This window comes from Zophobas morio, unplaced genomic scaffold (assembly GCF_036711695.1).
Source record: "Zophobas morio isolate AGI-343-1 ecotype UQ-CSIRO unplaced genomic scaffold, CSIRO_AGI_Zmor_V1 ptg000004l, whole genome shotgun sequence".
Classification (NCBI taxonomy): domain Eukaryota; kingdom Metazoa; phylum Arthropoda; class Insecta; order Coleoptera; family Tenebrionidae; genus Zophobas; species Zophobas morio.
The window spans coordinates 13,542,666-13,559,962 of record NW_026972109.1 but is presented as its reverse complement, the minus strand read 5'-3'; the positions used below and the strand labels follow the sequence as shown (position 1 = coordinate 13,559,962).

Below are 17,297 nucleotides of genomic sequence, written 5' to 3'. Positions count from 1 at the left end.
TTGCGTCCAACGTGGAAAATTTGTCAGTTTTGTTTGTGTAAATAATTACTGTCTTTATTCTACAAATGGAACGCTGAAACGAATATTTTGTAACTTTCTTTTATAGACAGAGATGTAGAATGTGGAATTATTCGTTAGTTCAACATTGTCGCAACTGCTGAGTAAGAGAAAAACCATTGAGATTTTTCTGGTGAGTGGGCTTTGGAAGTCATGGCGGCATAATTTTTGTGATAAAATGAAGTGGGAATCCAAGAAAAAGGTAATATGCGACTTATTGTTAGTGAAATTGTCGGAAGTAGCCCCATTTTAGTGTTTGTTAATATTTTTGCTACATTTCGGTTAGTGTTGTAAAACCTAACCTCAAAAGTTCTAGGTGGATCTGAAATTTTCAATAGTCGAGTGGTTGTTATTACAATCCAGCATCGGTTGATTAATGTGACGAAAAGGTAAGTATTCTTCGGCACATATTTACAAATACATCTTTTGCGACTATTATTCTTAACTTTAGTGATTGTGTTGTCTGATCCTACGTTATTTTAATGGATGTGTGTGTTAAATATACATTTTTTAAAATGGTGTATTTGTGTATTTATTGTGAAACCCGTATTTGTCTTGCTCAAATTTTGGGTATGTGGTAAATTTTTGTATCATTTTTTAGTTTTATTGTGTTTACAGAACATACTTGTTTTTATTGTTAAATGTGAACCCACATATTAATCTTTCAGGTACCCACTTTTTAGTTTGTCAGTTATTATTGTCAGTGTGTATAATGGCCACATTTTGAGTATAATAAAATAATATAAAATTGCTATGGAGTTGTGCAACATTTGTTAGCATGTTATATTTACAGAGATAAAACAATGCCATAGTTGTGGTATTTATTCAGTATTTTATAACCGCAATCTCCAATTTACAAAATCTATTTTTAATTCCTCCTAGCAGCTAACAATTTTACCTATTTTTATTCTTTTTTAGTTCTCTCTCCAAAAATAGAAGATCCAACTCGCACATTAGTGCTACCTAATTCAATCTGAAAATACAAAAATTACAGAATAATTAAAACAAAATAGAAAACTTACAGCTTGCTCATAATCAGTTGACATTCCCATTGATAAATGAACCTTCTTCCAATCAAGACCTAAACTCTGACAAACCTCATCTCTACAATTTTTCAGACAAACAAAATCGGGGTTTGGGCCATCTTTAGGGTCATAGCCAAACCGTCCGATAGTCATTAAACCCTCTAGATGCAAATTTGGACATTCTTTTAAAACGTAATTTGTTAACTTGATGACATCGCTAGGTGGAGCGCCGTTTTTTTCTAAATACATTTCATTACAAACAGTTTAAATAAAAATTAACAAACCAACCATCCTCTCCACTTGTGTTCACTTGAATCATGATGTTCAATTTAGACTCAGGTGGTCCAAATTTCGGCCAACTTTTATTTAAAATAGTAGCCAATTTCTCACTATCCACCGTCTCTATTAAATAAATATTTGGTGAACCCAACACCTTATTAACTTTATTACTTTGCAAGTGACCAATAAAGTGCCACTTAATCTCCTTACATTTTTCTAAAATTATGGGATTAGTTGATTTTTCTTCTAGTTCTTGTACGTAGTTCTCTCCAAAGTGTCTCTGACCGGCTTCATAGGCCTGGACAATCAAATCTACTGGCTTCGTTTTACTGACAGCAACAAGGTTGGGTTGTACATATTGTAGTTCCTAGTAATGAGTGACAATAGAGCTTATTTTGCAACAAGAAATAACTTACCGCGGGCCGTCTTTGGCACGCCTGTTCGACTTTTGTGAGAACTGCCTTCAGACATTGTTTCACGTCGATTTCTGTCATCTTTCTGAGCATAACCTTCAAAGTTTAACCTCAAATGTTTGTGATGAGATTTAAAGATTGTATTCACTATTCTTTGGTAAATTATCTAAAGACTGAGATTGTGGACTATGAGATCATATCTGGTGTTTATTTCGAAATTCATTGGAAAGTTTATTGAATATTTTTTAAATAAACACGTTATAGGTGGCGCCACAGAACTTGGTGGTCATGTCAAAAGCGTCCTAATTTTTTTCGCAGTTTTCTGTTTGTTGTTAAATATTATTCAGAACGATGTAGTATAAAATTGTGACTAATAATATTTAAAAGAAATGGAAATTATAGTAAGGTGACAACGTTAATTTTATAACGAATTTTATCAGTTAATTCATGTTTTGCCTAAAAGAGGGCAGCACAAAATTCATCGCTTTATTTTGAATTTAAAACTAATTTGTTTACGGTTTTAATTCAAGTAAGACCAAAATTAAATTTCGTATTTTTTAACATGGCGTATTTATTAACTGAAAGACAGTACACACACAACTAAATTGTTCACAGCCGTTATTACACAGTAAAATATTGATAATATTATTTAAGAGTGACAGCAGCTGCCGCGATAAAATGTAACATTATAAATTAAGGATTATTTCAAGTTTCTAAACCCATCCAGTCGAAAGTGGCACTAATCCGAACGTTCAACAAGACGAAGTAGAATTTATTAGTATACAATAAATAATAAATATTATGGCGAGATCTGTCATGATTTAACACATTCTCATAATTTATGAATTTAATCGGCAAAATTGCATGCTGCTTCAATCAACAGGAAGAATATTCCGGTTCCGAATGTAAAATGCACATGCAAATTACCCACTTGTTTTACTTGTTTAAACATCTTTATTACAAGTCTGTTAATTAATTCTCGATAGATACTTATTTACAAAGTACACGTAGTCATTTAATTACGCTAACTGTGCATTTCGCGCAACATTTTTGAAATATTAACCATAATTTACATGAGTAATTTCCTTAATGGAATTCATCGTGCGCTTTTGAGCAACTCGCTTAATTAACCGGAAAATAAATATACAATTAGGCGGCCACTTCTACCTATAGTTACCAACCAAAACAAAAAACGACTTACTTTTTTACGCAACAATGTATAATTTTTCAGCGTTTTAATATTGGGTGGAGTGTAATTGGCGGTTCTGCCCCAGTTTCCTCTTAAATCTGGCCAGTTTCGTGCGTTTAATCCCGGATTTCCCCAAGGACGTCCGTCCAGCCATCGCGTGTTATTAAGTCATAACGAGGGTGCCCGAATTTAATGAGGTTTTTATGCAGGCAATGACAGTCTTTTGTTACAGTAATGAGTTTAGGGCTGTCAATCGTCGTGGGTATTGTTGGCAAGCGTTCTTTTGTCGTTGCTCCCTTCGCCCCATACACACCTCTATGCCGTTAGAATGTTAGGGCGTTTTTCCTTCCCGGGTTAATCCTTAGGGTGTTCATATGTAATGGACGACATGTAGCACCGTGATGTTTGTATATCATGACGATGGCTTTGTGGCTAATGTTCGGTTGAATGGAAATGTAATTGAGGGTGTTCTGGAATAACAGCTTAACTAGGTTTAGAAGCACCAAAAATAATTAAGGCCGGTTGGAGCCCCCAAGGAAGGTAAAGGGTTACGCTTGTGACGTCAACCACTGCATCATGCTATTTTATTTTTTCGGCAATAAATAATTCACAAATCTCCAACTGTTTAAAATTTCGAATTGATTTGAGTTTTAAGAAGATCAAAATTCGCATGTATGTTTTAGTTTGGTTCGACTTTTGTGGCGTTCGGAGTGGCATGCCGCACCGATTTTTGCTTAATTGGCCTAAACTAAATATCATTTATCACTGTGGCACCGTGTAATTTTCGAACGGATTCTCTAATTATATGTTACGGATATACGTACCTGAGCGCTGATATAAATAAATTGTGGCTAATTTTGGGCTTTTGGGGTTTTGGTGCAGCGGCTGAGTTCTCTAATTTGGTAGTAGCGGTCACGAAGGGCTTGTTGTGGATAAAATAAAGGTGAAGTGAGATTAACTACATAAAGTGCGAGGGGAAGGGAAAAAATATTGTTTTTCATAGATACAAAGTAATGAAGGGATGAAATAAATTTTTAACATTACTTATAAGTACAATTCACGTTTAAAATTAACAAAACTTCATTCATTCAATATTACTACTCGACGTAAAATAGTTAATGATCACAGCTGAACATATTTTGCAAAATATAAAATTAATTAAACCTCTTCTTTTATACGCACTTCACATTCGCATATTTGTTTTGTAATTGCAATGGTACAAAATTAATTGTTGAAGAAATTAAATGCCACAGTTATAAATTATAGTATTAGTATTACACACAGTGACAACAACTTTATATTTATGTAACTTTTGTATGATGGAATCACAACATGACTGGTACTGCTGTAAACAACAAATTGCCATTATAAGGAAGAAAAATTAATAGTTCCAGTGAAAGAATTTTTGATGACCTCAGTATAACAGTGAACATAATTAGTTTTATAATTGGAAAATAATTTTTATAATTAATCTTATGTCATTTTTTGCCATTTTTCAGAAGCCACGTTGTGTAAAATAACTACAAAAAGTGACAAATTTCAAAGAGTTTTAGAAAAACTTATTTTTTACTACAATAAAAAAAAAGTTGTAGTACAACTGTTTTATACTGTCAGTTTCAACGTTAAAAAGAATTGTCAATAAATATTAGTTCAAGTAATTTTTTACATTTTAATTTGTACTATTTCTATGGGATTTGCTGCCGTATTAATTTAAGGAATAATTCGTATATTTAAACAACTTTCGACCAATTTTTTTCATATGGAGCTACGACAATTATTGTCTTAGGGCTATTTTTTCGTTTCTGTCTATCTTTAGTTATTTATTAGGCCACAAACATACGGACTGCAAAAATCAAGATATGTTAACAGTAGTTTTTTAGATATACCGAGTGTCCCAGTTAAAAATCCTTCTGAAGAATTGCCGAAATTTTAAAAATCTCTCAAATGAAAACGTTTATTTAACGTTATCTTTTGAAGTTGAAACACTAAATAATATAATGAAAATTTTTCTTTTACGGGAAAAGAAAACACGAAAACTTAAAAAAAAGTTTTTACCAAGATTAATAGTACCCTAAAACGAATAAATTTTTGCCATTGTGGCAAATTTCTTGTCGCCCAGTGTAATTTACGAAACTTCTGAATCTGCAAATTTTATGACAACTGAATACGATTTACCTTAACTGTGTTTCCGAATTTTAGTAGTGTATATGACAAAATTCTTTTTAACTAACTTTTCAGGTTCTTAAATAATATTTCACTGTTTAAGAATTCACACTGTATATGTTGTATTATACAATTGTCGCGCAGACTATAAAACCAAATTTATTTAATCATCCTCCAAAAAACTGATGACGTCACCTCAAAGGATTGGTATGTAAATTTTACCCGAATGTGCTGCGTGACATCCTCTACTTGCGGTTTGTTAATGCACTCTTATTTTTAACATTATGCAGTGGTTGTCCTAAAGGTTCATCAAATTTATTGTTTATAAGAATGATTATATAATTGCTTTATTAAAAATTTTAGTGAGACGCCAGCATTAATTTGACATTTATAGGACATTCACTCTTTATTTACTAACTCCCATTGGAAAAATTTAAAGAAATTTAATGACGGAATCTCAAAAAGTTATTAATATTTACGAAAAATGCATTAGCTAAAATAAATATTTTTAAATTTATAAGAAAATACACTGTGGCGTTAAAAATAAAAGAACATAGGTTAGGTTAAAAAACTATAGATATCAAGTAAAAGTAAAATTTTTATATTCGCTTTTGTCAAGTTTACTAAAATCTAATCTTGGTTAAAATATTGTATAAATTGACCCTTAACATTTAGTTTATTGGGTTAATTTCAAATATATTGTTTATCTGAAATATTACAATAACACATGTATCTAACTTGTTCAGTGATTCATAGATGGCGCGTACATCTGTTTCTTGGAATATTGTAACATTCACAATGCAATATTGTTTAAAAAAAGTACATAGTAGCATTTGCTTAATACTGTGATGAATTTTTGCTACCAAAAAAAAAATGTGTAAAATTATTAACAACGAATTTCTCACAAATGTATCGCCAAATTCAAAAACTTATTAAGTCCTGGTTGACTCCTGTTTTGTTGTGAATCTCACAGCCCATAAATTAAATTTAGCGTTTTTTCCGGTCAATGAAACACCTTTCGCTTGGAAAATAGCTTTTCTGTTATTGCACAACCCGAAAAGCTGCACACAAGGTGTTTACAAGCTAATTCGTGCGTAAATTAGCACAATATCGTCCGTCAAAGCTTTATGGTTGCAGCTCCTTTGAAAATTAGCTCCTCATTGTGCCAAAGTCCGAACGACAAGCTCATATTGGACGCGTCTAAAGTAACCACTCCACACAAAACCCATGCAGATAACGATCGTTTTCAGGTATTATAACCCCAAATAAAGACATTTGTTAGGAAATACAGTAAAAACATAATTTAAACACATTTAATTTTAAAATACAAACCAGAAAGCAAGCTTTAATAGCTTCATGATGAGATTTCTAGGGCGGTCAGCGTGAGAACTATTAGTTTTACCTAGAAAACGCTGTAAAGATATCGTGGAAGACCAGTCGTCCGAGGCAGGGATCAAAAAAGCACGCTGAAATGGATACTTTTACGTTTCAGCGTGAGATTTCAGCGGGGTGCAGACATTACGGCGGTCGGGGTTGGGCGCTTGTGGAATTTTCGTCCAACGCGTGCTGAAATCACATCGTGGAACGGCAGAGGCAGACGGACGGACGTATTCAACGGTGCGTGAAGAGTCATCTGTTGTTAACAATTATAGGCAACTTAGTGACACAATACAGCCCTTACCATATAATAGAGTGGATAATGCACTGCCATTATACGGAGCATTGTGTGCTCCGAAATTAATCGCTTGTGAAATATAAATTTATTTGGTAGTTAATGGCGTTTCGTTTGATTTGGATCGTAATTTGTACGGGCCATAAAGACGATCGATTTTGTGGATTTTTTTATTCGAGGGGTTGGGTGTTAGAAATTGTTACTTTAATAAACTCGTTATGAATTATAATGTATGCAAATGTGTGAGTTTATGGTAATTTTTTCTTCGTCTAATTATTTGATGGTTTAGGAGACGCCATAAAGAGGAATGGTTATGGGGTTTCGAGGAGGATTTTAATTTAGGACCAACGTTATTTCTTTGGATGGATATTGGGCGTAATGGGGAAATGGGCTATAACTTTCGTGTGCTTGTAAATAGATGATAAAGATTTCAGAATTTTCGTTTACCTAAATTATCGCTTGTTTAGAATTTTTCTGTGCACATACATATCTGATTAAATGGAATAAATTTAGTATACAATACCAGGTGATTTTCTTATTTGGAAATTTGTTGACAGAACAACTCCAGACGACAGTTTCTAATTTTAAAATAATATAAAATTTTAATCAATTTAGCACGTAATTCACTTTGTTGTTAAAAATGTGCAGTACATTTTTACATGCACAACATAACTTAAATATAGCCTAAACTTAGAAAGCTAAGTATGAATTTACAATTGTCTGTTTGGCCCCAGGCTCGATATTTTCAAATACTCAAGTAAGAACTTCCGGCGAAACACTTTAGGGCTTCAGTTGTATTCACTAATTGTTTAAAAATAATGTTTTTTAAAGTCGGGAACAAGAAATAATCTAAAGATGTCAAATCAGGTCATCGAGGTGAGAGCTAAGTCATAATAATAAAATTCAAACTTGTTTAAGCTGAATGAGCTGTTGCGCTGTCATGCTGAAAATATTCATTATGTAGATTGTGTAATAGTTACACAGTTACAGTATTTTGCTTTTAGTGATAAGAATAGGCAATAAATGACACAAAGATACAAGAGTATATAGGCCCAATTCTGAATCAAACCTGTTAAAATTTAAAGGTTGTTAAAAAATAAACAGCCAATCAGATTTACGAATTTAACTCGTTACTATGGAAATTTGCAATTTAACACCCTTTAAATTTAACAACTTTGATTCAGAATTGCCCCTTATATGTCATAAACTACATTTTTACTTTGTTGACGATACAGCATTTTGCTTTTAGTGATAAGAATAGGCAATAAATGACACAAAGATACAAGCTAAGTACATATATGTGTCATAAACTACATTTTTACTTTGTTGACGAATCATCTTTCAGATTTTTTTAGTCCGTTTTTTAAAACAATGTGCAATGCAGTCATCCTTGGATACAATTATGATCCTGTTGTCAAAAGATTGCCGTAATATTGATATTGTGATCCTAGCGAACGCGCTGTAGTCCCGTCTTGTTGAAAACAACCTATTTCTAATTGATTGTCCCAAAATTGTGGTATAAAATCTACCAAAATTTCTTGCTAATATTTAGTAGTGGTTAGGTTACGTTGAAGAAGATTTCATTAAATAAGTCAGTTAATCACGTAATCATTATTGCTATGATCACCTTTAATGATTATAATACATGTATATAACCTACAAAGGGTTTTATTGTAAGTTGCAAAAATATTGTTTGCTGATTGTTATCAATAGTGCCGACTTGATTAATTTATTTATTTACTTTTTCTCCTGATATCACTGATATTTTGTCATTTTATTTATTTTTTATTTTTATTGAATAACGTTACCCAACAGGCGCCGGAGGCCTAATTCCAGGTTAACGGGGGACGCATCCAGAGCAGGGCGGGAATCGAACCCACGACCCAAGGTGTTCGTTGGATAATAAAGCTTATTATTATTATAGGCCCTACTATCCGTTGTTGATCAAATACCAACTTTTTGAGAATAAATGGATGTTGTAGAGGTCTGCTCCATTATCTGTCTGACAGTTCGGATATATTCTGGAGTTCCCTTATTTATAGGTTTCCTGGAACTTTGTCACACATTGTAGTAATGAGTTGCAAAAGTGGGACCATCTGGAAAACGGGAATTTTCCAGAGACGCCAGTACCCGTGGCACCGAACTCCAGTGTCCGAATCCAAGTTTTATATACTTTTAAATGAAGTAGAATTTAGGCCTTTCAAGCGCCGGTTCAAATTTTTCCCGCGCCGGTTCAGCAGATTCCATCCGCCCCTGATCACGGGACTCCTAGATTCTTTCAATTTACTTCAAAAACAAGAAAAGGAGTCCCTGAGATTCTCTCAAATTACTTAAAAAATAAAACACAAGGGACCCCCGAGGTTCTTTCAAAATACTTCAAAAAACAGACACAAGGGATTCCCGAGATCCTTTTAAACTACTTAAAAAAAAACACACACAAGCGATCCCCGAGATTCTTTCAAATTACATTAAAAACAAGACAATAGAACTGGGAGATTGTTTCAAACTGCTTCAAAAAAAAAAAAAATACAAGCGGTGCCCGAGATTCTTTCAAATTACTTTAAAAACAAGACCCACCAGAGGTAGTCGCGATTCTTGAAACTACTTCAAACATGAAACACAAGGGGTTCCTGAAATTCTTTCAAATTACTTCAAATACAAAACACAAGGGGTCCCCGAGATTCTTTCAAACTACTTAAAAAACCAGACACAAGGAGTCTCCGGGATTCTTTTAAACTACTTCAAAACAAAACACATGGGGTCCCTGAAATTCTTTCAAACTACTTCAAAAACAAAATACAAACGGTGCCCGAGATTCTTTCAAACTGCTTCAAAAATCAGACACAAAGAGTCCCCGAGATTCTTTTACACTACTTCAAAAACAAAACACAAGGAATCCTCGAGATTCTTTCAAATTACCTTAAAAACAAGACAGGGGATCTCTAAGATTCTTTCAAACTACTTCAAAAATCAGATAGATGGGGTCCCCAAGATTCTTTAAAACTATTTCAAAAACAAAATAAAAGCAGTGCCCGAGATTCTTTGAAACTACTTCAAAAACAAAACACAAGGGGCCCTTAAGATTCTTTCAAACTACTGCAAAAACCAGACACAAGGAATCCCCGAGATTCTTTTGAACTACTTCAAAAACAAATGTTTAAATTTTTCCCGCGCTGGTTCACTAGGTCCCATCCGCCCCTAGGGATATTCGACAAAATTGTGAGGAAATTCTTCCCGGAATTCATCTCAGACCGTTTGAATCGTCCATTTCAAAAATACCTACAACTCAATCATAAACTCTTTCTGCTCCAATAGGAATGTTATTTTTTAGTGAATACGTAAATAGCCAAATAAAGTTTTGACAAGAAGTATCTTTTAAATGTAAGTTATTTATTATTTCTCTACATGACTAGTTGTTTAATGAATTGACATAAAATTTTAAACCTATGTTAAAAATCTTCGTTTTTGCACTTTTGGGTGGCAATTTCAAATATTGGGCTTACAAAATTGTCAGCAATTAATATCTATTAATTTTGTTAAAAACTGCTGTGATATATTTTAGACGCAGCCTTAAACTTGTCATTTCAGAGAAGACAGAATGACTCAATTACAAATTGTGTTATTCGCACGACATTAGTGACCACAGATGGTTACATGTATTAATTAATCCTGAAAAAACATTTAGTTTGGTACAACTGATGACTAAGAAATCAATTTTCAAACCAGAGTTAAAACCACAAGACATTATTTTTCTTTAATGTATGTATATGTATGTGATAGGCGTTTCTTCCGGTACATATTTGATCAATGTTTTAAACCACTAGTTTTCAAAGTGGGGAATATCGCTCCCTGGGGGCGTTGAAACGATTCGGGGTAGCGCTGAAATGCTGAGCTTTAATTGAGGGGAGGGCGTTCTATAAAAATAAGGGGACGGCGAAAGCATAGGGAAAAAATAAGAAAATTTTGGGAAACTATTAATGAACGCCTGAATAAATCATTACACTATGTGATGCAAGCGGCAAACAAAAAAGTACTTAATGCATGTGTATTGTGTAATTATAATTCTAAGTATTTCGTTATTTTTAATTGTATGCCTAAGATGTCTTATTTACTACAAAATTTTTCACGTCATTAATATAAGATACGTAGAAATAAAGAAATTATAAAAATGGGTCACTGCACCTTTCTTGTTTTCTCGTAAATTATAGACCTCCAGGGGGGCGATGAATAATTTTTATTCTTAAAATGGGGCAGCTCTAACTGAAACTAACAGATAAATGTCAGTGTATTTATTCTTTTATAGTTCATATAATTACGGAAATGTAAAATGGTGTTATAAGGTTATGTCACTATGCTAATACGAGATAGTAGTATGACACATGTGGTTCAACTTGCATAGCATGAATCAGTTTACGGCATGATTTATCGGTTCCACAACCTCCCTCGAGTGCAATTTTATGAATTCGAAGAAACCATAATTGTGCCTGCTGCATTTTAACCAGTAAGTTGCAAATCAGACATACAATCGAGTCTTAAATTGTGCATATTTTTTGCTCTTCTTTTGTTATATATAAATTAAGCGCATGATTTTTTTCAGATAATTGCCGTTGGTTCCGGGTCACTCCTCGTAAGTCATATGTTTCCAAATATTGAGGCTCCTTATCTAAAATACCCATTAAACAATCACATGCCTTATCATTTTCACATAATTAGAACAATCTCTAATAAAAAGTAATAATCCCAACAAATTGACTTTGACTTATTTCCCAACTTTGTTTATAAATAACCCTATCTTAATTGGGGTAATTAATAAATTACACTCAAACGTAACACATTATTTTCGTTGCATCATACAAAATTCAATTGAAAATTCGATAACACCGAGGTCAATGCATTAACTCATCTCTCTCTCTTCCAAAAAAAAGAAAAAAATCTCCTGTCACTCGGATATTATTCAGCTCTCGCCCGGTCGTAAACTGCGGTCTCCAAAGCCCATCGCAATTCCGCAGATTTAGCGCTAGATCGATCGTCATTTGGGGCTAAGGGGGCCATTTTAAAAAGCTGAAAGCGTACTTTGTGGTGTTGAACTGTTGGCAGTATTGTCCTCTTAGGACTGCCAATAAAATCATAGCTTCCCGACGCTTTTTGCACCCTACTAAAATAGAGCACTTAACATGCCGATGACGGATTAAATTTTCGGCCGCACGAACGGTAAAAATTATCTCATTATCTGTAGATTTTTTTAACACGTTCTGAGTGGTGTTATTTATTGCCGGGTGGGCGGAACGCCAGATGTGGCTTTTTTACGCGGATTCGGAAATTTAGAGCTACTCGAGAGTGATGGATTTTTTCTGGAATTCTTTTAATTTTTCGATAAGTGTGGGAGTCCATCTGGTAATGTTCACGCTCGTAAATTATTCGCCATTATTTCGCTCCGAGGCGCTCTCAGAAGATGAGTTCATTGTTAGTTTGAAGGTGTTAGTCGTAATTGGAACGATAAATAAACACATTGCTTTAAAAACGCGATTATCATCCACATCCCACCCCTGATTGTTTTTAGTTGACGGCGATTAGTGCCTTAATTAACGTCAACTAAGCGAAATTTTTCAAACGACTTATTTTTAATAGGTTTTGTGCTGTTATTAATTTATCTGTAACTAAGTATTTTGCTAGAATAATTATTTTTTTAAGCGATGTTTGTTTAAAAGCTGAGATTATTGCACATTGCATCATGCAAAAATAAATCTTAAACAACTGTGAAACAATTAATATTGAGAAAGTACAGTGAGATAAGATAATAACACAATAACAATAATATTAAGAAGCATAAAAGAAAAAACTCTTTAATTAAACTAATTAACATTAAGATCCGAAATACCTCCCATTTATCATATCGCAGTTCATTCCAAAATTAATGGGTAATAATAAAGAAAATAATAGTAATGTTAATTTTTGAGCACCGTTACAAAGACAATGATAAATCTACTTGTGAGAAGCTTATACACAAATAAGAAAATTATGTGAAGGGAATAACTTGGTTAGTTTTACAAAAGGTGAAGAATAAGTAGAAGGGTGAAGACGTCTAGAAACTCAGGGACCTGTAACGGTCGATCAATAATGTTTCCATTCTCTTTTAAAGTTCTGCTAGCGTTTCTGTTTTGCTGTCACATACGTTTAAACATTAATTATAAACAATTCATAAAATTGCCCAAATCTATATTTCGCTGTTGGTAACGATTTATCCCATGGCTTAATTATCCTGATATTTCTTCGAAAGAAATCCTCGAAGCAAAGTCATGTATCCCATCAGCTTACCAAGATTAAAGTCATCAATTAATTGAGTTAGTACCGTTTCAAGTAGTAAATAAAAATAGAAAAACGTTACATAATAAATAGTGTGAAAGCTATAAGAATCATCAATTGATATTAATGACATGATTCTCCAAATTGAAAAGGATAAATAGACACAGTTAACACATCATCAATAGCTCTAAATCTCGCTAGTTCTATTTCATTTAATTGCGATTCTTCGAAACTTATAATAACGTTAATTAAAGAATAAATCATTTTTTTTCCTCGAATAAACATCTTTTGACATACAACACAATAAACAAAGCCATTCAATCCGTCAAGTCTAAATTAGTCCTAAATTAGAAAACAATTACACGTCCGATAAACAAACAACATCTTAAAGTTATCTCATTTACAAGTTGAGTCGATCATCGTAACGAACTGCTGCTGTACGATAAGTTGATTTATCATCTTTTGACAGTAGCACAATCAGGGGCGGACTGGCTTTAATAACAAGCACACAGAATATGCAAGGAACAAGAATATTAAAGTGACGTTTAAAAATCTAACGTCTATCATTGTTTGATGAGAATGCGTTCATAAGTACACTGAAATACTAAGAACCGACGTCATCGGTTGCATTGATGGGATGAATTGCCAATTTTTGGTTACATTTTACTATCTTCGCTATAACTTTAAACTACAAACATGAAATTATAGACTTTCGCAAAATGCTTCACTGTAATATTTTGACAGTGAATTTATGATACATAAAAAATAGGATAAAGAATTTATACAGTACTTCCCTCACACTCAGAGCGGCGACCTGATGCTTGTCAGGTCATAGTGGGGGTTAGATTTGATCAGGTCATATTCCTTTGATAATAATTTTTATCAAAAATTAATCAATAAAATTAACTGATTCATATTTTATTTAAGTTTTCTAAAAAAATTCTACTTTGGAAGTTGATTTTTTAGAATATTTTAACTTCACGGGGAGGTTTATAGAGTTATTATAATAAAGCAAACCTATGTGATCATATTAACCATGACGTGCTCGCTGCGCTCGTATTCTAAGTGTTTAAGTTTAGAGTTGTATTCTTATAATAGAACCAAAATAACTCTGCTGAAATTTTTTCTTGCACTGTTCTATGAGAATAAAGTTGAAAAAACGAAATTTAAAAGGCGAGCACAGCGAGCACCTTCAGGTGTAAGTGAAAAAAATATTGACTGGTATCACTGAGAAGCTAAATTTTCAAGAAAAAAATTGTTGTTAATTAAAAATGTGAGTTTAAAGATTGTTTGTGATCACTGTTATAGTGTCCCTGGGGCTTTTTTAATTATTTAATTAAGTACTAATTCAAAAAGGAACATTCAAAATGCGGTGTCCCTGGGAACCTAAATTATTATTAATGAGAGAATTTTAACTGTCTAAAAAAATTGGTCTAAAGAGTTTAGAGTTTGGACAGTACTTCCCTCGCTGTCGGGAACGTGACGATTGCAAGCCTATTATGCCTTTTTTCGTATTTTTTTTTTGTAATTCTTGATTTAATCAATAAAATTAATTGACTCAGTCTAAATCTAAAAAATAATAATGCAGTGATAAATCTCAGGTATAGACTCATCATTCTTTACACATTTAGGCATTTTTTCAGCAAAATTTTGCGGTGCCGTCATCAAATTTTTAGAGGGGGGATGAGTAAATACATTTTGATCAAAATTTTACCATGCTTATGATAAATTTAAAACATCTTCAAGATTTCAAAGCATTCGGTTTTGCAATTCCTGATTAAATCAATAAAATAAATTCACACATTCATTAATTTTTTTCAGATACCCTGTATATGTAAATCCAAAAAATATGAATGGAATGATAAATCACAACTACAGACTCATCATATTTTGCACATTTAAGATAGGATTTATTCAGCAAAATTCTGAAATGACGTCATAAATTTTTTAGGGGGGGATGAGCAAATACATTTTGACTATAAATTTACCATGGCTATGATAACTTTAAAACATCTCCAAGATTTCAAAGCATTCGGTTTTGTAGTTCCTGATTAAATCAATAAAATAAATTCACGCATTCATTAATTTTTTTGGGTCATCCTGTATATGCAAATCCAAAAAATATGAATGAAATGATAAATTACAACTACAGACTCATCATATTTTGTATATTTTAGATAAAATTTATTCGGTGCACTTTTGAGCTGACGTCATCAATTTTTTGGAAGGTGTAAGTAAATTTATTTTGAATACAAATTTATCATGCTTATCATAACAGTAAACCATCTGCAAGATTTCAAAGCATTCGGTTTTGCAGATTCAAAATTAAATGGCAAAATGTTGTTTCATAATTTTGATTTTTTTTCCAAAAATCTGGACGTTTTGGGTAAAAACTCAATTCGGAGTCATAAACTACATGTGTAGTACTATGTTATTTTATACAATTTAAAACCCATTTACTATGTACAATTTTGAAATGACGTCATCGCATTAGTGGTGGGGATGATTAGACAAATTTTGGTTAGCGTTTTACCATCTACATGATATTTTTAATATAAGTACAAAATTTCACAACAATCGGTCCAGTACTTTCGCAGATTATCTGTCTAATACAAATCCGGGACGGCAGACAGACGGACAGACGGACAGACAAACGGAAACGGGAGACCTACTTCTTCGTCCTCTTGGGGTCATGAAAGATCGAGAAAACGTAAAAGTAGAGAGTCGGCCGACGGACTCGATTACAATACTTCCTTTGATTACGCTCGGGAAGTAAAAATTGGTCACAGGTTACTTCGACAGCACTTCCCTCACTCTTAAAGTAGAGTCCAACAAATTCCGCTTCTTTGAAAAATTATATTTTTTTTTTCTGATAAACTTTACAGTTATATTAAAAACCAGTAGTGTAAATGACACCTCAAACCACTTGCGCTGCGGGGGCGCAAATTCCAAGGAGATGCTGTTCGCAGACATTCGGACAATATCAAATATATTTAAAGCAAATAACCAACGGAAAAGAGTGTATCAGTGTAGATACTTCACTTCGATTGTTTATGTTTATACATCGAAAGAATGTCACGTAGAAATTTGTTTAATTTGAATAAGTTGTTTCCTCATAGCCAAGGACTAAAATTATTAATTAAGCTACAATGGAACAAAATCTTTTAAATATGATTATTATTATTATTCATATTTGATTACAATTAAATGAGATATTTTCAGAAATCGTTCTTAAATTGACAAAATAAAAAAATTCGTCGAAGGCTATAAATATAATCCGAGAAATCTAGTTCTTTAAAAAATATATAAAATTTAATTTTACGATTTTCGTTTTGTGATAACCGCTGTAAAGTAAAAACCAGCGGCATAAATAACACCCCCGCAGCCTTTGAGCCGTACGGACAATGTAGAATATATTTAAAGCACATAACTAACGTGATAAAATGTCCTTCAGTACTAGGTAATAGCAATCTGAAGTTCAAGTGTGTATTTGTGTTTATACATCGAAAGAATGTCACGTAGAAATTAGTTTGATTTAAATGAGTTTGTCTTCTCAAAACACAGGACTAAAATTATTAATTAAACCACAATCGAACAAAATGTTCTGAATATTATAATGCTTATTTTATCATTATTATTATAAAGATGTGTTGTCCACATTTTCGAGAAAGTGGAGTGACTCGTCGTTAATTTGACCAATAAAAAATTTGTAATGACATCATCAACAGCACAAAAGAAAAGTAGTCGCAGCGTTTTCCCAATGCAAGAAAAAAAACACGTTTTTCCCGACTTGGCCACTGCGCCATGGGGACTTCTGTTGGATATAGTTAATATAAAATTATTATACCTTGCAAATGTTTTTGCGAAAATTTAAACATTTAGCGAAAAAACTGAAAGCGAATTCGTACATTACAAGTATAGAAGTATATTTTATATAACATTCAAGTCATCTTAAAATACAATTCATTGAAATGACGTCATGAAATTGTTGATGGGGATGATTATCCAAATTTTGAGTAGCATATAACCATCTACATGATATTTCTAATATATGTACATACAAAATCGGAGATTACGTGTCTAATAAAAAGGATACAGACAAACAGACAGACGGAAGCGGGAGTACTACATTTTTCGTACTGTAGGGGTCATGAAACGTCGAGAAAACATAAAGTGGCATTTCGTCCGATGGACTC

At 32.9% G+C, this 17,297-nt stretch overlaps 1 protein-coding gene across 1 annotated transcript; it reads right to left on the bottom strand.

Annotated features, from left to right (window-relative positions):
- Window positions 1-861: 861 nt before the first annotated feature.
- Window positions 862-2,034, bottom strand: LOC135141974 (pyridoxal phosphate homeostasis protein). The gene is made up of 4 exons (XM_064073604.1): window positions 1,778-2,034; window positions 1,371-1,728; window positions 1,080-1,321; window positions 862-1,030 (listed from the first exon to the last, which is right to left on the bottom strand). Exons 1-4 carry the CDS (start codon window positions 1,865-1,867, stop codon window positions 962-964), a joined length of 759 nt encoding a protein of 252 aa, XP_063929674.1. The 5' UTR covers window positions 1,868-2,034; the 3' UTR covers window positions 862-961.
- Window positions 2,035-17,297: the final 15,263 nt, after the last annotated feature.